Source organism: Pan paniscus, chromosome 21 (genome assembly GCF_029289425.2).
Source record: "Pan paniscus chromosome 21, NHGRI_mPanPan1-v2.0_pri, whole genome shotgun sequence".
NCBI classification, from domain to species: Eukaryota; Metazoa; Chordata; class Mammalia; order Primates; family Hominidae; genus Pan; species Pan paniscus.
This window is the reverse complement of record NC_073270.2, coordinates 13,926,971-13,952,264: the sequence shown is the minus strand read 5'-3', so window position 1 is coordinate 13,952,264 and position 25,294 is coordinate 13,926,971. Positions and strand designations below refer to the sequence as shown.

At 39.2% G+C, this 25,294-nt stretch overlaps 1 protein-coding gene across 2 annotated transcripts in view; it reads right to left on the bottom strand.

The window, feature by feature from the left end:
- The window catches only part of SPTLC3 (serine palmitoyltransferase long chain base subunit 3), a 159,238-nt gene that overhangs the window by 101,351 nt on the left and 32,593 nt on the right, over nucleotides 1-25,294 (bottom strand). For both annotated transcript variants that reach the window (XM_003810576.6, XM_034947071.3), the window contains one exon: nucleotides 17,549-17,734. In XM_003810576.6, coding sequence (XP_003810624.1) covers nucleotides 17,549-17,734 — 186 coding nt within the window. The remainder of the gene's footprint in view (nucleotides 1-17,548; nucleotides 17,735-25,294) is intronic.

Sequence of the window (25,294 nt, the reverse complement as noted above, 5' to 3'; positions counted from 1 at the left end):
TGACCAACAGGTATATTAAAAATAGGTCAGTGTCACAAATCATCAGGGAAATGCAAATGAAAACCACAATGAGAAATCACCTCTTATCTGTGAGAATGGACGTTATTAAAAAGACAACAGATAACAAGTGTTGGCAAGGATGTGGAGAAAAGAGAACTCTTGTTCACTGATGGTGGGAAGGTAAATTGATGAAGCCGTTATGAAAAACAATATGGAGGTTCCAAAAAAATTTAAAAATGGAACTACCATATGATCTAGCAATCTCACTTCTCGGTGTATATCCAAAGTAAATGATATCACTATCTCCAAGAGATATTTGCACTCCTGTGTTTATTGCAGCATTACTCACAATAGACAAGATATGTAAACAACCCAAGTGTCCATCGTAGATGAATGGAAAAAGAAATATGGTATACATACACAATGGAATACCCTTCAGGCTTAAAAGAGGACACTTGCAACAACATGGATGCACCTGGAGGACTTTGTACTAAGGGAAATAAGAAAGACAAATACCATATGATCTCACTTACGTGTGAAATCTAAAAACATTGAAATCATGGGAGCAGAGAGTAGAATGGTGGTTGCCAGGCCTGGGGGCATGGTGAAAATAGGGGGATACTTGTCAAAGGGTACAACCATTCAATTATGTAGTATGAATAATTTCTGGAGACCTAATGTACAGCATGGTGACTATAGTTAATAATATATTGTACACTTGAAATTAATAAGAAAGTAGATCCTAAATGTTCTCACCAAAAAAAGGAAGGAAGAAAATGGTAACTATGTGAAATGATGGATATGTTATTAGCTTGATAGTTATAATTATTTCACAATGTATATGTATATCAAAGCATCATATTGTACACTATAAATATTTAGAATTTTTAAAAAGCTTGAAGTTTTTAAAAAAGGAGAAGTAAAAAAATGCATATATGTTAAAAGAAAAACAACTGTATTAAGTATAAAAAGGAGAAGTATTTAAAATAAAAAATAAAAATAAAAGAAGATATGAATGTAAAACATAAATATGGCAGGAATCAGTATAAATATGTAATTACAGTATTATAATACATTTAACCATATGGAATTGCCAATGTTTGACCATTTTTAACCTATCAAAACAGCAATTTCATATGGTTTAAATAAGTGTTAATAGAATGCATTATTAAAATACAACTTTTTTTGTATTTCAATCTATTAGTTGCTTATAAGAGACATACATTTTCCGGAAATGCTGAAGATAAAAGAAAGAGATGGCTATTGAAGAAAAAAAGGTACATAAATAATAATAGAAGGTAAACTAGAATATAAGGTAAAAAGCATAATAAAAGGAAAAATTCACCAAGAACTATTAGAGCCAAGGACTTTTATGTATCTGATAGTTACACAGAAACACTTTAGGAAAAAAAAAAAAACTCTAACAAATTTACAATCACAGTGAAAGGCATTAATATACATTTATTTAAAAAAGTTCAGTAGAGAAAAAAGTAAGTTTAGAGGAGTTAAATATGACAATTAATAAGTTTATTGTAATAACAAACCCCAAAGATAATATATGTACAGTTTTTCATGTCACCCATGAAAAATTCCAAGAAATTCCAATGCAACTATCTGAGACACTGTGAAGGAGTGAATTTATTAAGGTGGTAGCATTTGAGGTTAGAATATAAAAATAACAATTGCTTTGCTATATGTTATCAATAGCTAACTAGAAAATGGTATGGGAAAAAGATAATATTCAAATTATGTCATGATTAAAAATTGTGTCCCGTAAGAGAAAATGGTAAGACTTTTATAAAGAAAATTATAAATTCTTACTAAGGAACATAAGAAATACGTAAAGAAATGGAGAGACAGATTTCTGAACAGGAAGACTGCTATGAAGACATCACATTTTCCAAAGATAACCTATAGATTTAATGAAAATGGCCAGTTTTTTCCAAATTCTATACCTCGCAAGCTAATTTTAAAGTATACACAGAAAGAAAATCTTAAAGAATTATCTAAAAACTTGTAGAGTTACCCAAATAATAGGAAAATAGGTCAACATTTCATATAACTGAGTTAAAAATGAACCATTTAGCCGTGCTCTGTGGCTCACACCTGGCCTGTAATCCCAGCACTTGGAGAGGCTGAGGCAGGCGGATCGCTTGAGGTCAGGAGTTTGAGACTAGCCTGGCCAAGACGGTGAAACCTCGTCTATACTAAAATACAAAAATTAGCCGGGCACGGTGGCGCGCATGCCTGTAATTTCAGCTACTCGGGGGGTTGAGGCAGGAGAATCGTTCCAACCTAGGAGACAAGATCGCGCAACTGCACTCCAGCCTGGGCGACAGAGCAAGACACTGTCTAAAAAAAAAAAAAAAAAAACAAAAACAAAAACAAAAAAAAAAAGAAAAGGAAAAAGAAAAAAAGGAACTATTTAATTAATGATACTGGGGAAATTATTAGAAATATCGTTAAAAAAAATTGGCCAGGTGCGGTGGCTCATGCCTGTAATCCCAGCTACTCGGAAGGCTGAGGCAGGAGAATCACTTGAACCCAGAAGGCAGAGGTTGCAGTGAGCCAAAATCACACCACTGCACTCCAGCCTGGGCGAAAGAGCAAGACTCCATCAAAAAAAAAAAAAGAAGAAAAAGAAAAAGAAAAGAAAAGAAAAGAAAAGAACTATTTAATTAATGATACTGGGGAAATTATTAGAAATATCTTTAAAAAAATTGATCAGGTGCGGTGGGTCATGCCTGTAATCCCAGCATTTTGGGAGGCCGAGGCGGGCGGATCACTTGAGGCCAGGAGTTCAAAACCAGCCTGGTCAACATGGAGAAAACTCCATCTCCACTAAACATACACAAATTAAGTGGATGTGGTGGCGGGCGCCTGTAATCCCAGCTACTCTGGTGGCTGAGGCACTAGAATCACTTGAACCTATGGGGAGAAGGTTTGCAGTGAGCTGACACCACGCCACTGCACTCCAGCCTGGGAGACAGAGTGAGACCCTGTCTCAAAAAATAAATAAATAAATAAATAAATAAATAAATAAATAAAAAATAAATAAAATAAAAAAATTTAAAAAAATAGTCCTTTACCTCACACAGCACATAGAAATAAACTAGATGGATGAATAGATTTATGGACCAAATGTTTAAAATAAAAGCCCAAATCACAAAGTTCTGAATGAAACTGTAGGAACATTTTATAAACATGACTAACACCCCTTCCCAAAGAGAAAAAAAGAAAACTAACATCAAAACTAATAACAACAATGAAAACATAAATGTTTCCACATTTATGTGCGGCTAAATATAATGCAAATAAAGTTAAGAGCCAAGAAACAGAATTGGAGAAATATTTAAAACACATTTAATGGAAAAATTATTGATATAAGAGCACATAGAGTTCCTCTAAGTCAATTTTCAAAAAGTTTAATAAAATTATGAGCAAAGGATAGGAACTGCCAGTCTGAGAAGAGTTAAGTGTGAAGAACTAAAAAGTATATTTAAAGAAGTGCAGTCATACTATTAATCAGGAAAATGCAAATTAAGACAAAAATAAATAATGTTCACCCATCAGATTAGCAAAACAATTTTTAAATGTTGATAATAATCAATCTACCAAGTGCTGGCAAGGAAGCATGCATTGTTAGATACTGTTCACTGGAGTCGGTTTAGGCAAGCATTTTTGAAAGGCAAATTGGCGGTATGTGTCAGAAGTTAAAATGTGCATGCCTTGGACTCAGAAAGCCACTTCTAGGAATTATCCTAGAATAAATGCATATACTGATCATGGACAAGTTATTTATGAAAATAAAAATGGGAATAAGTATATTATGGCATACCCATATATGGAGTATCATGGAATATTATGGAATATCGTGCAGCTATTAAAAGGAATGAAGTAGTTCTGTATTGGCATATAAATATCTTCAAAGCCAGAGTTAGGGGAAAAAAACAAGTCACACAAGATGTATGATGTGATCCCATAAAGGACAGAGAAGTACACACGAATGTAAGTGTAGTTAAGTGCACAGAAGAGACAGAAAAAATGCATGCACAAAGATAAAATAATGCTTGCTTTTGTGCACTAATTCCATAATAAAAAGGAAAAAGAAGAAAACATTAGTTTAAGAAGTGGCTTTTCATTCGGGCTTGTCTTAACCCACTCATTCACATACTGGCTTTGTGCAAGTGATATGTGTGTGTGTAAATATATATGTTTCTGTATTATACAAATAAAAATATATATCTTGTACATATATATCTACAAAGAGATGTTGGTCTCCGTTGAGTATTCACTGTGGGAGACTATGATCTGATTTTACCAGTGATCTCATTTAGCAAAATATTTCTCGGCCTTTGGTATTTTGGGGTTGCCTTCTTAGCCTATGGCACATGCTCTGCCAGATACAATTGTGGACAACTTTCACCCCTTCTTGCTTTTTAGCCAGAAGATATTTAGATCCAAGCCTGGTGGGGGAGATGGGGGATTGTGTTGGCCAGTGATTCTGGCTGCATTTAAAGCTATTGGTTTCTTGGTGATAGCTGAGTCAAAGAGTGAGATATGCAGATACCCTAGGGAGGGCCATTCCAGGCAGAGGGCTATGTAAGTGGAAATTACCTGAGGCAGGCATGTGTGGGTAGTGTCTGAGGAAGAGCAAGGGGTCCTAGTGTCTGAAGCAGTGCTTGGGAGTGAAGAGGAGGAGAAGGGATGAAGTTAGAGACATAAGAGAGGCTGTGTTCTGCAGAGTCTCTGGCAGCTCTGCTTGGAAGGAGATGGGAAGATGTTAAAGGGTTCTGGCCAGACATGTGCTGTGACCTGACTTAGGATTTTAAACATCACATTGCTTGTTAGTGGAGAAGAGACTGTTGGGTTCAAGGGTGGAAGCAGGGTACATCTGAGGTGAGAGGAGATGGTGGTTTGGACAAAGCTTGTAGCAGCAGGGGTGGTAAGAAGTAGTCTGATAACAAATACAGTGTATTTGGAACATACAACTGACAGTATTGGCCTACAGATTTGACTTTGGGTACAAAGGAAAGAGCTGAGTCAAAGCTGACTCAGAGGTTTTGTCCAGAGCACCTGGACTGGTGGAGTTGCCATTTACTTACCTGGAGATTGTGAAAAGAACAGGTTTGGAGGGGAAACTCAACCCACAGTTTTGGATGTGTCAAGGCTGAATGACTGCTGATGACTGTGAGCTAGTGCACAGGTGGCCTCGATAGGAACCCAGACACCTGCCCCATGGTGGCAGGTGGAAGGCCAAGTATATGAGCACAATAGCAGGTAGGTGGTGGAGGGGGCAGGTGGATGGGCTGACCTTTTTCTATTTTCTCAATGAAATAGGAAGTGTGAGACAAAGTAACAAATGTTAGAAGCTGTTTTTTCCTCATTTCTGCTTGCCTGCATAATTTCACAAGGCCCCTGACTCTGTGATGATATGCAGCTTTCTAGAAAGATGCTTCGAAGACAAAACAAGGTAGATCATATGCCCCCCCATGTCTCTTCCCTGAGTCACGGTATTCCTCAAAAGATAAATTACTTCAGAATGTCTATTATTAAAAAGCCAAAACAATAACAGATGTTGGCAAGATTGTGGAGAATAAAGGATGTTTATACACTGTTGGTGGGAATTAAATTAGTACAACTTCTATGGAAAACAGTATGGAGATTTCTCAAAGAACTAAAAATAGAATTGCCATTTGATCCAGCAATCCCACTACTGGGTATTTACTCAAAGGAAAAGGAATTATTATATCAGAAAGATATATATTTATTGTAGCACCGTTGAAAACAGCAAAGATGTGAAATCAACCTAACAGTCCATCAACAGACAATTGGATAAAGCAAATGTGGTGTGTGCACACACACACACACACACACAATGGAATACCATTCAGCCACAAAAAAGAATGAAATTATGTCTTTTGCAGCAACAGGGATGCAATGGTAGGCCGTTATCTTAAGTGAAACAACTCAGACACAGAAAGTCAAATCCTACATGTTCTCACTTCTAAGTGGGAGCTAAATAATGCACACACATGGATGTAGAGAGTAAAATAAGAGACACTGGAAAGTTGGAAGGGTGGGAGGGTGGGAGGAGGTAGGGGAATGAGAAATTACTTAATGGGTACAATGCACATTATTCAGGTGATGGTTATACAAAAAGCCCATACTTCACCACTACACAATATATCTATGTAACAAAACTGCATTCTTACCCCTTAAATTCATACAAATAAAAAAAATTAAAAAATAAATAAAGTAGGACAATCCCCCAGATAAATAAATAAATAAATAAATAACTTTAGCTCTTGCCTTCTCCTACACATAAGTTAATGTCTGATGGGGTTAGTGGTTATGCTTCTGTAAACTATAATCAGATGTACTCTTGCACCCAAACTTAGATGCGATTTTGCGTATACTGAATCTTTGCTACCTGTATATAAACTGTGAACTGAAATGCTGCATTGGAGCAGTCTGATAGGATCTGTCTAAAGGGCTACTCTGAGGCTCTAGGCTTCAGTCTACAGTCCTCAGGAAGACTGCTAAATAAAAGTAATTTTAATTCTTTAAAAGCTTATTTTTTTTCTGTAGTTGATAGAAGCAAGATTATTAGCTGAAAGTCAGGAGGTACAAGAAATGTTGCAGGTTTGAGGGGAAAGGGGAAAGTACGAAGTTGCCACTTAGAACAGTCAGTGACTAGAGGCCCTAAGTAACAGAGTGATTGGCAGGCAGCACCAAGGGCTATCTTGAGGCTAGTGGTGCTGAATTTGAAGGGCGACCAGTCAGCATGGGGGTGGGTATCAAGATGAGGTCGTTTCAAAGCCCATGGAATTTAAGATGGTTAGAAGAAAGGAAAAGAGAACCTGAAATATAACAGGAGAATGAAAAGATCTTAAAATCAAGGGATTGAGGGCTCCAAGGGTGGAGTTTGTGGGGGTGGTAAAAGAGACATTGGAGGCAGTACTGGAGACAGAAAGCTAGTAATGATGAATGTGTGGGGCAGAACAGGTACAATGTGCAGCCAAGGTTGTAAAGCATTGATCTGGTATTATCAGCTGTTGATCTGTAACCGTTAATTGCCAAAGTCTACCACAATAAAGCACAGATGGGCTGAGACCATCTTTCCTGTAAGGGATAGTAGGATAGCTGTGCATGTGAAAGGGGATAGACACCTGGAGGTTTCAAGGGATGGCGCTGCCTGCACCTGAATGCAGGTGGTAGCCGAATTGCAAATTGAGAACCTTTAGAATAGCAGTGCTTCTCAAACTTTAATGTGTATCTGTATCACCTGAGGATCATGATAAACTAAAGATGCTGGGCTGGGTCTGAGAGTTCTAGCAAGCTCTCAGGCGATACTAGCGACGTAACAGTGAAACAGCGAAAGAACTAACACAGCAAATTCCATTTTTGTTTAAGCAGCCTTTACCCATTCCTGCACACAGGCTAGGATAATTTTAGGGCACTGAAATAAAACATAAAAACAGCAGTCATGTAGTTTTTTGAATTTAACTCTGGGATTAAAGGGGAGATATGTAAACAACTATGTTTTGTTAAAAATTTATAGGAGCATTGTGACCTGGTCAAGGCCAAAATGTTCCAAACCTCCACAGAAACTTGCTGGTGCCCAGATGTCCATGGTCTTTGGTCACCTCTTGAACAGAGCCCCATTGTCTTCCCTCTGCCCTTAACATAGAGACTGAAATTTGTGTTGACGGTTGGTTCTTTGGGACATTAGTTTACCATCTTCTGGGTTTGCTGGGTCTTCGAAATAAGGTCACCTTCCTTGCTCCAACTCCATGTCTCTCAACTTATTGGGTGTCGTGTGATGAACAGAATGAATCTGGGCTCGGTTACAGAAGGATCAACATGTGGTCTTAGACTAGCAGCATTGGCTTCACCTGGGAGCTTGTTTATAGCTACGGGATCTTGGTCCCACCCAAAACCATTGAAGCAGAATCTGCATTTTAACATGATCCCCAGATAATCTGTGTGCATGATGAAGTTTGAGAAGCATTGCTCTAAAACACTGATTTGCAATTTTGTATGCGGATGAGAATCACTTGGGAAGCTTGTTTGACCAGCCCTCCCCTCTGCCTCACCCTCCACTACCAAGGCTGCATCACAAAGCAATTAAATCAGGATATCTGTGAGAAAAGCCTAGGTATTTGTATCTTTTAAAGGTTCTCAGTGATTCCAATGGGTAGCCAAGTCTGCAAAGCACTGGTCTAATATTTCTATCCCATAAGCTGCATACTTATTAATATATTATGTTCCTAGAGATACCCCAATGAAACTTTGGGTTCGGATCTATGCAGGTCCAAACAGGAAGACCAGTGCCTGGGCTGTCTGTTTTGGACAAGACCATATCTCATACCCAGTCACCTTAATGGACCTCATCCTTCAGAAGAAAGTTTCTCTGGGCTAATACTGTTAATGTATCAGGATGCAAAATGTGGATGCAAAATAACAATTTATAATTTATGCAAACATTTAGATATTTGTCCTAAAATTTTCTACAGCTACAGCTTGCTGAACCCACTTTGTTTTCGGTGGGAGTAAAAATCTCTGAAGATGGGCCAGAAAAGTCTGTGATTTACTTGTATGGGTACTAGGAAATACCTGGATTTAATGTGAACACAGAATTACCATTGGTGCCATGTTATGTCGGATTTTGCAGAACTTGTTTGATATTGGGACCATAGCGACTTGAGAAATGTGGACCTGTAGAATTGTCTGCACTTGAAGTATTTTCTAATCTCTGATGATGCTCGACATTAATTGATTATATTTGCTGACATTCTCTTCTGGATTTTGCAAAGTTGGACTGTTACATCATTGCAAAAATAAATTATCTAGGGACTTTTGAGAACTTGTGGTTCAACTCTAAAGTTGTCTTTTATTAAAACAAAGTGATATTCTTGGCCCAAAACTAAAGAGTCACATTTAAGCAAAATATTAACTTTGCATCTTGTCCTTTTTGTTAAGATCTACTGATTGTTAGTGGAGTCTAACTTGAGCTTTTTAGTGCTGTCTTGGAAGGAGGTTTTGATTTTTCTATTCTTTTCAGTTAATACTCAAGTGATTCAGATAAAGAGGATGATCAGAGCCTTTATGTTTGGGAACCAATTTCAGAATATTTGAGTTAGAAATAAAAAGAAGGAGAAATTAAATAGAGATAAGTTTGGATAACACGTTAATTTGAATGGAAGGCTGTATGAGACAAGTCATCATAGAGAAAGAGAAAATAGTGAAATTGGATTAATAAATTCTTATATTTGATTAAGAAAAGGAAAGAAGAGTAAATGAGTAAAGGTGGATATAAGAACATTCACTTATGATCTTTTAAAAAATCATAATTTTTATTTTCCACCATCACTTCATGAATGCATTCTCTTTTCTGGTGTCATTTTGCCCATGGCTGGCTTGTCATGTGGGGCAGTGTATTCTGCACTCCTAGGAACCAGCTTTTAGAATAGAATAATGCTCATTTCTGCTGAAAAGAATGAAGTGTCACTGGAAATAGGATGTTTCATGTTTTGAGCAAGAGAATTCAAAATGTGCATCAGACAGCTTATTTACAGAAAGCAAGAATACTATCAGATGTAAAGGACTGGGGATAGTATTAAAAGATTAAAGGGAGCCAGGTGTGGTGGCTCATGCCTGTAATCCCAGCACTTTGGGAGGCTGAGGCGGGCAGATAATGAGGTCAGGAGTTCAAGACCAGCCTGGCCAACATAGTGAAACCCTGTCTGTACTAAAAATACAAAAATTAGCCAGGCATGGTGTTGCACGCCTGTAGTCCCATCTACTTGAGAGGCTGAGGCAGGAGAATCACTGGAACCTGGGAGGTGGAGGTTGCAGTGAGCCAAGATTGCACCACTGCACTCCATCCTGTTTGACATGAGTGAGACTCTCTCTTAAAAAAAAAAAAAAAAAAGATTAAGGATGGGCTGGGTGCGGTGGCACTTTGGGAGGCCAAAGTGGATGGATCACTTGAGGTCAGGAGTTTGAGACCAGCCTAGGCAACATGGCAAAACCCTGTCTTTACCAAAAATATAAAAAATTAGCCAGGCGTGGTGGCACATGCCTGTGGTCCCAGCCACTCGGGAAGCTGAGGTGGGAGGATCACTTGAGCCCAGGTGGTGGAGGTTTGCAGTGAGCCGAGATTGCATTACTCTGCCTGGGTGACAGAGTGAGACTCCATCTCAAAAAAAAAAAAAAAAAAAAAAAAAAGTTAAAGCGTCAGTCTATGGACAGGGTTGGGAGATCAAGTCCCATCAGAAAGATAGTGACTGCAGTTAATTAGAACCTGTCACTCTGAAATGCTATAAGTCTCTAACGGGACTCAAATTGAACAAATAATAAAAGGTATGCCATGTGAAAGGCACATTTATCTACACGAGTCTATTGACTATTGCTCTGGACCTCACAGAGATCAGATAGGATGGAAACCATTTATTTTGTAAAGAAAGGTAAATCATTAATTTATTTAATGCAATGCATTTCTCCTGTGGGGCGGTTCGAGCAGTTCTTGTAGCAACAGGGGCAAGTGTTGAAGTGCAGGCTGCCATTTGATGTCCATAGCCCATCATTCAGAACTGATGCATCCATTCCCCTAGTTGCTAGGAGCATTGGAGGCTTACAGCCCCATGAGGATTGCCTGGGTCTGAAGGGATCTTCCTCCACCAAGATCCCTGGTGGCAGCTTCTATCAATGCAGGAGTCAAAAGATCTAGCCCCCTTCCCTCAGCTCAGATGACTCTTGAAAGGTCCTCTCATCTCCGGAACTCCTTGTGGGATTCGTTGAGGCCTTTGCTGGGTCTGCATCATCACAACTCACTCCATCCCCTCTTTCCTCTCCAACTCCCCTCCCTCCTGAGCCATGCCATTTCCTTCTCTGCCTCACAGGTGCTGATCCAAGGAGCACACCCCAATAACCTTCCTGCATTCAGGCCCCCATCCCAGAGTAGGCTTTCTAGGAAACAACTTTTCATGTGTATTTTTTTTCCTGATAAAATGTAAGAAATTGCTTTAGATAAACAAGAAGATTAGACCTGCTAGTTTAATAGAGCAAATACACTGAAAGGTTAGAAAATAGATTGTAGATTTGAAGCCTAAGCCTTTCAAGAAATGCCACACCTGAGAAATTTACATTTGGTTCAGCCTTTGTCCCTGTGCTCTGAAATGTGCTGATTTATTATGCATTAGTTACTTGTACCTGGGGAGCAGGCAGACTGGTGATAAGAGCCTCTAGAACAGTGCAGCTGGTGGGGGTAGGGGCCATGGAGGTCACTGTGAGAATGCCCAAGGAGAATTCCCCTTCAAATCCCATTTTCCCAGTTACATTGTCAGCTCTACTAGGACCAGAGAAACCTGCGTCTCTGGAAGCATGCTGAGTTGTCCCCTGCTTGATTTAACTGTTTCTTTATCCTTTATAACTCAAGAACCTTTATGTCCTCAAAGCTGTCTGTGGCCACCATTTTGCCAACAGAACCATTTCATTGTAATGGATGTGATGTTGCTATCCACGTATCTGCCCAAACTAGAACTTGAGATTCCCCTATTTTCCTCCTTCTATCTTATCTTCTGTACACTCAGCCACCAAGACTTATTGATACCTCCTAAATATTCTCTATAATTAATTTCCTTTTCCTTCCACCTGCCTCTTTCCTAGTTCAAGCACAAATAACCTCGTTTCTAAACTACTGTTAACTTTTTTTCATGTCACTTTGCTTTTCGTCTTGAATTGGGACTCTGTCTCTGAAATCTATTAAATTTTCTGAAGTTCTTCACTTTCTTTTCATCCTTTCTCTTTTTTCTCCGTGAACTTACCCTGGAAGATCTTGTCTACTTCCCTGGCTTTGATTCCTGTCGACATGCTGAAGATAAACTGAAGACGTTACAGTATCCCACTGAGACTTTTTCCAGAAGTCCAGATCTTTAAGTTTAGCTGCCAGTTCTTCAAACTCAACTTGTCAAAAAATGAGTTGACTACTTTCTCCCTCCAACTGGATCTTGCTTCTCTGTTACCCATCTCAGTGAATGACACCACCTTCTGCTACCTGTCATAAACCTGGATGTGGTCTTTGATTTGTCCTTCTCCCTATTTTCCTAGGTCAAATCAACCATCTCTAACTCTACCTCTTAAACATCTCCTGGCCTTTTCTCTTGTCACCAACCCTATTGTCACTACCTTGGTCCCAGGCCAACCATCTCACCTAGATTTTTTTAAACCTGTATATCTGCATCAACCTCTTAATGTCTTTTTTGATCTCTCTGTTGTCTTTCTGCAATCCATTTCTCATAGGGTAGACAGAATTATCTTTCTGTCTACAAATATGCATTCCTTTGCCTGAAGTCCTTCGATACTTTCCCATTGTTCTTATAATACATGTCCATGGCTTATTAAAAGAACCCATTATAGTCTGGCCCCTGCTTGCCTCTCAGCAGTCTTTCTGCCCACATACTCCCACTCTCATTCACAACACTCGGTCATTGGAATTCCGTGGTTTCTTGAATGCACAATGCTTTCTCTAACCTCTGGACCATCTTGCACCATATTCTCTCTTCTTAGAGATTCCTTTTCTCTCTTGATTCACTCTTTGCCTTACTATTTATTCATCAGCGTCTAGATCCCAATTTAACTTTCTCTTTTACCCAGAAGTTTTCATTAAACACCAAATCAGGTTAAACATTTTTCTCCTGGATAATATCCTGAAGAGTGTTTTCCAACTTGGTTCCATTCTCCCTGTCACTTTCAGGTACATCAATCAAATGTAGGTTTGGTCTTTTCACATAGTCCCATATTTCTTGGAGGCTTTGTTCGTTCCTTTTTATTCTTCTTTCCCTAATCTTGTTTTCACGCTTTATTTCATTAAGTTGATCTTCAATCTCTGATATCCTTTCTTCCGCTTGATCAATTTGGCTATTGATATTTGTGTATGCTTCACGAAGTTTTTGTGCTGTGTTTTTCAGCTCCATCAGGTCATTTATGTTCTTCTCTAAGCTGGTTATTCTAGTTAGCAATTCGTCTAACCTTTTTCAAGGTTCTTAGCTTCCTTGCATTGGGTTAGAACATGCTTCTTTAGCTTGGAGGAGTTTGTTATTTCCCACCTTCTGAAGCCTACTTCTGTCAGTTCGTCAAACTCATTCTCCGTCCAGTTTTTTTCCCTTGCTGGCGAGGAGTTGTGATCCTTTGGAGGAGAAGAGGCATTCTGGTTTTCAGGCTTTTTTGTGCTGGTTTTTCCTCATCTTCATGGATTTATCGACCTTTGGTCTTCTATGTTGGTGACCTTCGAATGGGGTTTTTGTGTGGACGTCCTTTTTGTTGATGTTGACGCTATTCCTTTCTGTTTTGTTAGTTTTCCTTCTAACAGTCAGGCCCCTCGCTGCAGGTCTGCTGAAGTTTGCTGGAGGCCCACTCCAGACCCTGTTTGCCTGGGTATCACCAGCGGAGGCTGCAGAACAGGAAATATTCTGCCTGTTCCTTCCTCTGGAAGCTTCATCCCAGAGGGCCACCCACCAGATGCCAGCCGGAGCTCTCCTGTATGAGGTGTCTGTCAACCCCTGCTGGGAGGTGTCTCCCAGTCAGGAGGCCTGGGGGTCAGGGATCCACTTGAGGAGCCAGTCTGTCCTTTAGCAGAGCTCGAGCGCTGTGCTGGGAGATATGCTGCTCTCTTCAGAGCCAGCAGGCAAGAACGTTTAAGTCTGCTGAAGCTGCACCTGCAGCTGCCCCTTCCCCCAGGTGCTCTGTCCCAGGGAGATGGGAATTCCATCTATAAACCCCTGACTGGGGCTGCTGCCTTTCTTTCCCGAGATGCCAGGCCCAGAGAGGAGGAATCTAGAGTGGCAGTCTGGCTACAGCGGCTTTGAGGAGCTGTGGTGTACTCCACCTAATTTGAACTTCCCCACTGCTTTGTTTACACTGTGAGGGGAAAACAGCCTACTCAAGCCTCAGTAATGGTGGATGCCCCTCCTGCTACCGAGCTTGAGTGTCCCAGGTTGACTTCAGACTGCTGTGCTGGCAGCATGAATTTCAAGCCAGTGGATCTTAGCTTGCTGGGCTCCGTGGGGGTGGGATCCGCTGAATTAGACCACTTGGTTCCCTGGCTTCAACCCCCTTTCCAGGGGAGTGAATGGTTCTGTCTCACTGGTGTTCCAGGTGCCACTGGGGTGTGAAAAAAACCAAACAACAACAAAAAAACTCCTGCAGCCAGCTTGGTGTCTGCCTAAACAGCTGCCCAATTTTGTGCTTGAAACCCAGGGTCCTGGTGGTGTAGGCGCCTGAGGGAATCTCCTGGTCTGCGGGTTGTGAAGACTGTGGGAAAAGTGTAGTATCTGGACCAGAATGCACTGTTCCTCGTGGCACAGTCCCTCAGGGCTTCCCTTGGCTAGGGGAGGGAGTTCCCCAACCCCTTGCGCTTCCCAGGTGAGGCAATGCCGCACCCTGCTTTGGCTTGCCCTCTGTGGGCTGCACCAACCGTCTAACCAGTCCCAGTGAGATGAGCCCCGTACCTCAGTTGGAAATGCAGAAATCAAATGCCTTCTACATTGATCTTGCTGGGAGCTGCAGACCACAGCTGTTCCTATTCGGCCATCTTGCCAGCCACACTGGTTATTTCCTTTCTTCTGCTGGGTTTGCGTTTGGTTTGTTCAAGTTTCTCTAGTTCCTTGAGGTGTGGCCTTAGAGTGTCTATTTGTGCTCTTTCAGACATTTTGATGTAGGAGTTTAGGGCTATGAACTTTCTCTTAGCACTGCCTTAGGTTTTGATAAGTTATGTCATTATTGTCAGTCACTTCGAAGAATTTTTTAATTTCCATGTTGATTTCATTTTTGACCCAGTACTCATTCAGGAGCAGGTTATTTAATTTCCATGTATTTGCATGGTTTCGAAGGTTCCTTTTGGAGTTGATTTCCAGTTTTATTCCACTGTGGCCTGAGAGAGTGCTTGATATTATTTCAATTTTCCTAAATTTATTGAATCTAATTTTATGGCCTGTCATATGGTCTATCTTGGAGAAAGTTCCATGTGCCGTTGAATAGAATGTGTATTCTGCGGTTGTTGGATGAAATGTTCTGTATATATCTGTTAAGTCCATTTGTTCCAAGGTATAGTTTAAATCCATTGTTTCTTTGTTGACTTTCTCTCTTGATGACCTGTCTAGTGCTGTCAGTGGAGTACTGAAGTCCCTCACTATTATTGTGTTGCTGTCTATCTCATTTCTTAGGTCTGTTAGTAATCGTTTTATAAATTTAGGATCTCCAGTGTTAGGTGCATATATGTTTAGGATTGTGATATTTTCCTGTTGGACAAGGCCTTTTACCATTACATAATGTCCCTCTTTGTTCCTTTTAACCACTGTTGCTTTACAGTTGTCTGATATTAGAATAGCTACCCCTGCTCTCTTTTGGTGTCTATTTGCATGAAATGCCTCTTTCCACCCCTTTACTTTAAGTTTATGTGAGTCCTTATGTGTTAAGTGAGTCTCCTGAAGGCAGCAGATAGTTGGTTGGTGAGTTCTTACCCATTCTGTGGTTCTGTATCTTTTAAGTGGATCATTTAGGCCACTTACATTCAATGTTAGTATTGAAATGTGAGGTATCATTACATTCGTCATGCTCATTGTTGTCTGTGTACTTTGGGTTTTTTCTTTTTTGTTTTTGCTTTTTAACCTGTGTGTGTGTGTTTTTTAATAGGTCCCATGTGATTTATGCTTTAAAGAAGCTCTGTTTTCCAGGATTTGTTTCAATATTTAGAGCTCCTTTTATCAGTTCTTGTAGTGGTGGCTTGGTGTGAATTATCTCAGCATTTGTTTGTCTGAAGATGACTGTATCTTTCCTTCAAATATGATGCTTAGTTTCGCTGTATACAAAATTCTTGGCTGATAATTGTTTTGTTTGAGGGGGCTGAAGATAGGGCCCCAATTCTGTCTTAGCTTGTAGGGTTTCTGCTGAGAAATCTGCTGTTAATCTGATAGATTTTTCCTTTATAAGTTACCTGGTGCTTCTGTCTCACAGCTCTTAAAATGGTTTCCTTTGGATAACCTGATGACAATGTGCCTAGGTGAAGATCTTTTGGTGATGAATTTCCTGGGTGATCTTTGTGCTTCTTGTATTTGGATGTCTAGGTCTCTAGCAAGGCCGGGGAAGTTTTCCTCGATTATTCCCCCAAATATGTTTTCCAGGCTTTTAGAATATTCTTCTTCCTCAGGAACATTGATTATTCTTAGGTTTGGTTGTTTAACATAATCCCAGACTTCTTGGAGGCTTTGTTCATATTTTCTTATTATTTTTTCTTTGTCTTTGTTGAATTGGGTTAATTCGAAGACCTTGTCTTTAAGCTCTGAATTTTTTTCTTCTACTAGTTCAATTCTATTGCTGAGACTTTCCAGAGCATTTTGCATTTCTAAAAGTGTGTCCAAAGTTTCTTGAATTTTTGATTGTTTTTACTTTAAGCCATCTATTTCCTTGAATATTTCTCTCTTCACTTCTTGTAACATTTTTTGGATTTTCTTGCATTGGGCTTTGCTTTCTCTGGCCTCTCCCTGATTAGCTTAATAACCTCCTGAATTCTTTTTCAGGTAAATCAGGGATTTCTTCTTGGTTTGGATCCATTGCTGGTGAACTAGTATTATATTTTGGGGGGTGTTGAAGAGCCTTGTTTTGTCATATTACCAAGGTTGGTTTTCTGGTTCCTTCTCATTTGGGGAAGTCTAGGGCTGAAGACTGTTGTTCAGATTCTTTTGTCCCTCGGGGTGTTCCCTTGATGTATTACTCTCCCCCTTTTCCTATGGATGTGGCTTCCTGTGAGCTGAACTGCAGTGATTGTTGTCTCTCTTCTGGGTCTCGCCACCCACCGAGTCTACCCGGCTCCAAGTTGGTACTGGGGATTTTCTCCACAGAGTCCTGTGATGTGAACCATCTATGGGTCTCTCAGCAGTGGATACCAGTGCCTGTTCCAGTAGAGGTAGTGGAGGGTGCAGTGACTTCATGAGGGTCCTTAGCTTTAGTGGTTTAATGCTATATTTTTCAGATGCTGTTAAAATTCTTACAATGCCCAAAAAATTGGTTCAAAATATTAATAGTGTCAAAGGTGAGAAATCAGATTTAGATGAAATAAAAATGTCCCAGTTCACTCAAATGCACTTTCCTTTTCAGGATAGAGCATAAATAATACCCAACTTAGAACTAGAAGACCAAAGTACAGTCCCACCCAGGAGCACTTGCTTTTATATTTTGATGTTTTTATCTTCAAAATTATAGTTTAATATCTATATCATGGGGTTGTTACAAAAATTAAATATTACAAGGTATGGGAAAAGCCTTAGTTCGGTATGTGGCAAATAGTAGTTGCCCATGAGATGTTTGTAAAAACAGGTCCATAAGCCCATGGGGAATGGGGTTTAGGAGGTGGAGATGAATGAAATTTGCCCTGAATAGTTCCTGAGCACCTCATACTTTCTAGGATCTGCACCTGCATCACCACTTCTGAGAACACTTTAGAGAGGAGTAGGCATTGACAAAGATCCAGGGAGGTGCACATACGTACTTTTTGTTCTTTTCGTTCCACAGCTGCGTTGCATTTTTCTATTCCCCAGTTTCTTAAAAAGTCTCTGAGATAGCCAAACAGGGTTCCAATTCCATATCCCATGTAAGTGAAAACCATAACATGAAGGGGTGCTTCCTCAAACGATTCAACAATGAGCTTATCATAAAAATGTGGCTTCCCATTTTGCTGAAAACACAAAAGAAAATCCAAGGTTAGCATTCTCCTGTTACAGATATACTATGATACCTAAAATTGTGAACTTTCAACCCTTTGAATTCCAAAGGCCATATTTAAGATTGTAAATAAATTAGAAACTGATCATTGAAGAGGGTAATCAAAAATGCAAACTTTATTTTACAAGCCATAGTAACATAATTGATTCAAGCAAAAGTTCTCAACAGAAACTCAAACCATTGGGTGAAGAGTTAATGAGGAACAGAGTGTTTGCAAGTTGCTAAAGTATGACCCCATAGCTTACTTCCTAATCACAAACTTGGGGTCGTTACTTTAACCAGGTGATCAAATTATATCACAAATGTTGGAATAAGCAGCCACTCTACACTCCTGTTATGTGTAATATTCAATACACATCAAACCTATGAAATATTTAACCTGAACTTAGTCAAGCTCTTATGTTTAACTTCCATTTTACAAGAAATACTAGACTAAAGGAACATGGTAAACGACCTTATGTGGAAACAATCAGATAATCCAGAATGTAGAACTTTCTATAGGACAACTGTCCTGGTCTTTTAAAAAAGTCTGATAAAAGAAAAGAAGGGTGGAAGAGAGGACTAAGGGAAACAAATAAATCCAGTGTGTGTTCCTTCATCAAATTGTTTTCTTTCTTTAATTTTTGTGTGAAAAACCAGGTGAAAGACAAATTTTGAGCAACTGTGGAAATCCAAATGTGGACCATATATATTTGTAGGTCTCAAAGAACTTGCTTTATGCTTTAATCTGGGTGCTCCTGTATTGGGTGCATATATATTTAGGATAGTTAGCTCTTCTTGTTGCACTGATCCCTTTACAATTATGTAATGCCCTTCTTTGTCTTTTTTGATCTTTGTCAGTTAAAGCCTGTTATTCTTATTAAATTCTTATTAAAGAATTATTAATTGTAGTAGGAAAGATAGAGATATTTTTAGTTACATCACATAATGTTTTAATCTTTGTGATGCATGCTGAAGTATTAAGGGGCAAAGCATTATAATAGCTGTAGTTCTCTTTAAGGTGGTTTGTCAAAATTGCATAAAAACATAAAGCAACTTTGAGAAACGTTAACTCTTGAATCTGGATGGAGAGTATTTAGGTGTTCATTATATTATTTTTTTCTACTCTTCTGTATGTCTGAAATTTTTCATAGTAAAAAGTTTAAAAAATTTTCTGTTTTATTTCACTTTTCAGTAGAAAGTAGACTTTTAGCACCAAACCATTCTGATGACTGTTTAATTGATTTGCACAGAGTAGCTCAAACAACATCTGGTCAATTGATTAGTAAATACATATTTCTAATGCTAATATTTAATTGTTTTAGTCCTTAATAAATATTTATACATTCATTTATTATTTCATTCAATAAATATAAATCAATCTGCAGATTTCCCATTTCTTAAAGAGATGACACACAAAAAATGTTTTGAATACTTGGAATACATAACTTTTAGTGATTTACAAAAATTGTCAGATCTCTACTAATATTTAATGTACTAATTTAGCTTATACATATATATGTATTTAGAATGATTTATGATATTAAATCATGTACATTTGAAATACTATTTTGGCGATTCTCCTAGTCTTTGTCATTGTAATCAACACAGTTTTCCAGAGCATATTATCTTCATTCCCTCTACATTATATGAGAAGCAGAATTTTTGGAATCTCTGTGATTTAGTCACTGGAAGTTTTATCCCAAGCCACAAAAATAGATGAAAAGCAAATCAGTCTGGTAGATGAATATTTTAAATCTCTACATTATTATTCTTAAAGAAATTTTAAAAGCCTTTTTATAGTGATATCTAACATTTGAATTCTTAAGTCAAAACATCACAAAATATTATTAAAATGGCTTGCCTCCTTATTTATTTATTATTTCAGGTTACCTCTATAGGTACCCCAAACTAACATAGGTGGATGTTCCTGTCTAGTGTGTCATCCCAAACACTACTTCATGGCATAAGCTAATGAGAATGAAAGAGCATTGGTTAATATGCAGTCTTGAGTAAAAGATAAATGAGAGGTTATACTCTTGGCTTGTATATAGGGCATTTGTTGCATGCCTTCCCTGAGCAAGCAACATGTTCAGCACTGGGGATTCAAAGATGAACAAGACAGACCCCATTCCTATTCCTCCCTCTAACTATGTCCTTACCCCAGTCATGTAGGTCTGAAGGATGGCTGATCTTGCTATGCTATTTTAGTACAAACCTTTGGCTCCTTTCCTTGGCTCTGTTCTGCACTTGAACTTTAGACTACATCGATCTCCACAATTCCAGGTGACTTCCTGGCCCAGTTAAGACCCACCTCCCACATCCTTCTGCATCACAGAGACACAAAATTGGCTTCCTTGCTGGATTTGTCCAGACTCTAGCAAAAGGGACTCAGAGTCTTATGAAGGAAGACATGTTGGAACTTCTACTGATTAGATATGAAGTCAAGGAAGAGGAAAAAGAAAACTATCTGCAAGGAGCAGTATAATATTGTTGATAAGAAGAAAGAAGGACTTGGAAGGAGGGCTGCTTTTTGGAGAGAAGACATGAGTCTGTACAGAACATGCTAATTTGGGGGTGGTGATTACCTGCATAAATTCCCAGAGCACTGAGGAATGTAGGAGAAAAGAAAGACCCTGACTGAGTCAATTACTACGGGCCACAGTTTAAGTCATGGTTGAAGGTGAATGCGATAAGGTACAAATCATAAAGAGGGAAGAGCAGTAGGCTTGGGACAGAATGTGTGGATACAGTGCTTTTTCCGGTACCACAGAAGAAAAAGGGTGAATAAAGGGAACCCAGTGTGGGTGACCTCAGAACCTTAATTTAACCTGCTTGCAAATTAACCCCTTTGGCTGACTTAGAGAATGGCTAAGTTATGTGGGTGTACATAAAGACAGAAAATGTGAGGACATTCAAGTCCAACCCATGGCAATCAGCAGGTTTTCTCTTCTTCCTTTCCTGGCCCCATCTTCATTTCTGAGCTTCACCTGTAACCAAATCAAGTGGTGCTTTTCTCTTGAAATCCATAGGCAGTTTCTGCTTGAATTGGCTCTGAGGCAACCCTGCACTGTACATCACAGATGGTCTACCTAGATGCAAATAAAACCCTCAGTTGGTTGCACAGACTGGGCCTATATGTAACTATTTACTTGCCCCTGTGACTTGTTCTGGAAGCAAGTAATAACACAAAGGAGAAAATTTCAAAAATGTCCATCAGCCCAAACCAGGATCTATTTTCCTCTCATATAAATAGATACATTTTAAATTTAATGTCACTTAATTAATTTTATTTGGCAGAGGAAAAATGAGATATCTTCACAGAGAAAAAAGCTATCTGGAAATGTATTGGTCTCCTTAAGAGATAGCTAGTGACTCACTTACTATATTCTTTTACTTATAATTGAAGTCAGTCACACCTCCCAGGAGGAATTCCTCAATCTGTTGTTGGATAGTTATTTTGAAATATAAAATTTCATCCTATCAAAGTAAATGAAGCATAAAATCTTGCTTAATAAGTTTGCATTTATTAAGCACTTGTTATTACTGCAGATAAGCATTGTTATTTGTAATACACTTTGGCTTGTTCTACCTTTTCTTTCACAGCCTTAAAAATAAACAGACCCTGAGCCACATTGCCTACAGTATGTAGTCGTTTGGGATGCTGTGACATCCTGGGGTTTGTTTACTTCCTGCGCTTCTGTCATATCTGGAAATAAACTGGGTGCTGGAATATGCAGGGAGCCCTTTACAGACAATTACTCTTCTGTTCAATAGGTAGCTCTTTTACTGGCTGTCCTAGGCTAACATTAGAGGAGATATGAAATCAATAAATACAGTATGTTTTCCCCAGAATTGATAGTGCAGTAGGGGGTGTGTGTGTGTGTGTGTGTGTGTGTGTGTGTGTGTGTGTGTGGTGGGGACACAAATGACCACAATGTAGAGCAAAATGTGAATGTCAAAGGATGATGCAAATGAAGGGACCACATCACACTGGGTGATCAGGAGTGATTCTTGAGGAGGTTGAACTGGAGTCTGGTGTTGCTGGGTTGTCGAGCATAACAATAAAGATGATTTGCTCAGGGGTCAGACTTTCCTTTGCTGCCTGTGTGACCTTGTGAAAATCACTTAATTTTTCGAGGCCTCAAATGTCTCCAGTGCTAAGTGGGGCTAGTAAAGGTCATTTCTGAAAATTAAGTGAGATAGTATATGCAGGTTACCTGCTACAATGCAAAAACTCATTAAATGTTACGATTTTTGTTAAATATTCTGAATAGAGATGATAGATGAAAACTATTAGAATGGATAATGCTGCTTTTAGAGATATATTTGAGAAAAAAGAGAAAGACAATATTTTCTCTTGGTCATATATATTGACCAAGGATATATATGGCTTCCTTGCTGGATTTGTCCAGACTCTAGCAAAAGGGACTGAGAGTCTCACGAAGAAAGACATGAGACCAAGGATATACATTGACCTAGGATATATTGATCAAGAATATAATGTATCAGCTGGGCGCTGTGGCTCATGCCTGTAATCTCAGCACTTTGGGAGGCCGAAGTGGGTGGATCACCTGAGGTCAGGAGTTCAAGACCAGCCTGAACCATGGTGAAACTCTGTCTCTACTAAAAAATACAAAAATTAGCCAGGTGTGGTGGCAGGCACCTGTAATCCCAGCTACTCAGGAGGCTGAGGCAGGGGGAATTGCTTGAACCCGGGAGGCAGAGGTTGAAGTGAGCCAAGATTGCATCACTGCGCTCCAGTCTGGGCGACAGAGCAAGACTCCATCTCAAAAAAAAGAAAAAAGAAAAAAAAAAGAAACAAGAAAAAAGAATATAATGTATCAATACCTAGGGAGAAGAGGGAGAATGAGGGTCCTCTAAGGAGACAGCAAGTGGGAGAGGGAGGAAGAGGTGAGGGACTGAAGAGTGACACTAAGTGGAGATACTGAAGTTCAACAAGACCATTGTATATGGGGACTCTCACAAGAAAACTTGAGTAAGTAATCTTATCAACCTGTTATCCCTGCAATTTTATCAGACTGCAGGGACTTAAGGAGAGAGAGAATGTGAAGGCAATGGGACAGGGAGCTGAGACGACTTATTAAAGAAGTATAGTGGTAGGGAAGAGGACAGAGAGAAGGTGGTGACTTCGGTTACTAATTGTGAGGGGAGTTGCTTATTTTGCAATAAAGACTGAGTGTATATAGGAGCTTAGAAAAATATTTAATAGATTAAGCATAATTGTAGAAAAAGGCAAGAGACAGTATAATTCCTGGAACACGACCCCTTGAGGGATACAGGATGAAGAGCACATGTGACTCTCCTGGCCACAGGGACGCAGACTATCTCAGTAGCACCTTGAAAAATGTGTAATGCAGTCACTTCTTGTGCTCTAGCTTTTTAGGGTATGATACAAAAGGATGAGCAAATCTAAAACCAACTTAATGCTGCCAATTCACCATCCATTCACAAACAGACTTTTGTTTTCAGAGTGAGGCAGCCCATGCAACATGACACATTCCATTACACTGCTAGGTTAGTCCTTGAAAAGAAAAGTCAGGGTGAGAATGAGGAGGAAGAGGAGGCTTTCAGGCCTTAGTTGATCTACAAGGGCAGGAAGGTGGGGGATAAGATTGGCTCAGGGAGGATGAAATGGCAAAGGAAATCTAGAGCAGTGGAGCTAACGAAGGGGCCATGTTCCTTTCTGAAATGGAACGTATTTGGGGTTTTCCACATCATGATCAAGATTGGCATAGATCCTTCTCTGAGGGAGAACACAAACTTCCAAGGATACTGGTGTTTAAGTATAAGTCTCTGCCTACATTGTAGCAGTTAGGTTTTGCGTAGGGAAACAGAACCACTGTGAGTGTTATAGAATAAGAGATTTACTTTAAACATTATATGGTGTTCAAACATAGGAGCCTGGTTAAAAATCTATGGAAGGTAGACTATTTCCCTGCTGGTGGCATAAAGAGCCTCAGAGATCATCTTCACAGTAGAAATAAAGCATAACTGGTAAAAATTATAAAAATATAACTTTTTAAAGTATTTGAACATTGTCTTAAGGGCATATAACAAATGAAGAAATATTTATTGAAGGAAATACACTAAATATCAAAAAAGAACACTGAGAGTCTGTGGCATTGAGCCATGACCTATTCTCTCCCTTTATCTCCCAGTTCAGCAAGTAGAAACATTCTACTTTGAGCAGGTGGCCAAGAAGATGAGGCTTCCTGTCCCCTGCTTCAGGCAAGGGTTATGGTATTTCTTTGAGAGGGGCAAGCTACCATCATTTCTTATCACTCTCAGTTCTGTTTTGCAGAGGCTAAATTCTGTGCAAGTGTGGCTGAGAGGTTGAGGGTTTACTTCCTCTAATGAACACCCACTCGTAGGGTAGAGACTCTATATCAGACATGGCATGCTGAGAATACTGGGGCCCCAATTACCCTTACTCCAGCACACTAGCAGGATAGAGGTTCCATGGTGGAAGAGGAAAACCAAGAAAACCAGAAGGTATTGCCCCACCTAGAGCTACTATCCTTTCCCTAGCTCTGAAGCAGTGATTCATTGGCTTTGCCCAGTGGGAGAGAGAGTTCCAGAGCATTCCCCAAGATAACTTATTTTATTTGGTACAAAGAGTAGGGAAGTTCAAGATTAAAGGGTGCTCTGGAAAACAGTGGAGATTCTGGTGGCAAGCACTTTAGAAGAGACTGGTAACTCGGTAAAAGCAACAAGCTAATCTTCATGTAGGTAGTTTAGCCAGAGAAGGGAAGCCAGAGGAAGATAGCTTTACAGAATGATTCGGGAAGGCACAGTCATATAGAAGCTTTCTAAAACCACTGTCACTTCAATGACATGCTGAAGTCTGCACTCTCTAAGGGGCAACCTTAGAGGTTTTACACTGTGAGGTAAATATACTTTATGAAAATAGCTCATCTAAGTCTCTAAAAAAATAAGCAAACACAACAAAGACAATCCTCTAGTGGGGGCAGGGGAGGGCAGTGATTAGTATTCAGAGTTGCTACAATTTATTTAAAATGTTCAGTTTTAAACCAAAAATATGTGTCATGTAAAGAAACAGAAAAATGTGATCTACATAAGAACAACAGATATTGCTTATGAGAAGGACCAAGATGTTGGACTTAGTAAATACAGCCACGTGGCTATTACAAATATATATAAAGAACTAAAGGAAACCATGTTAGAGGAGTAAAAGAAGGTATGATGGCAATGTATTATCAAATAGAAAATATTTATAAAGAATAGAAATTACAATAAAAAGAACCAAGTGGGAATTCTGAAATCGAAAAGTGTAATAACAGAAACAAAAACTTACTAGAGGGGCTCAATAGCAGATTTAAACTGGAAGACCAAAAAATTAGAAAACTTTAAGATAGAGAAGGGGAATTTATGCAATACAAAATACAAACAAACAAAAAAACCAGAGGAAAAAAATAAAGACAAATGAACAAGGCCTCTGAAACATGTGGGATACCGTTGAGTACACCAACATATACACAATATGAGTGTT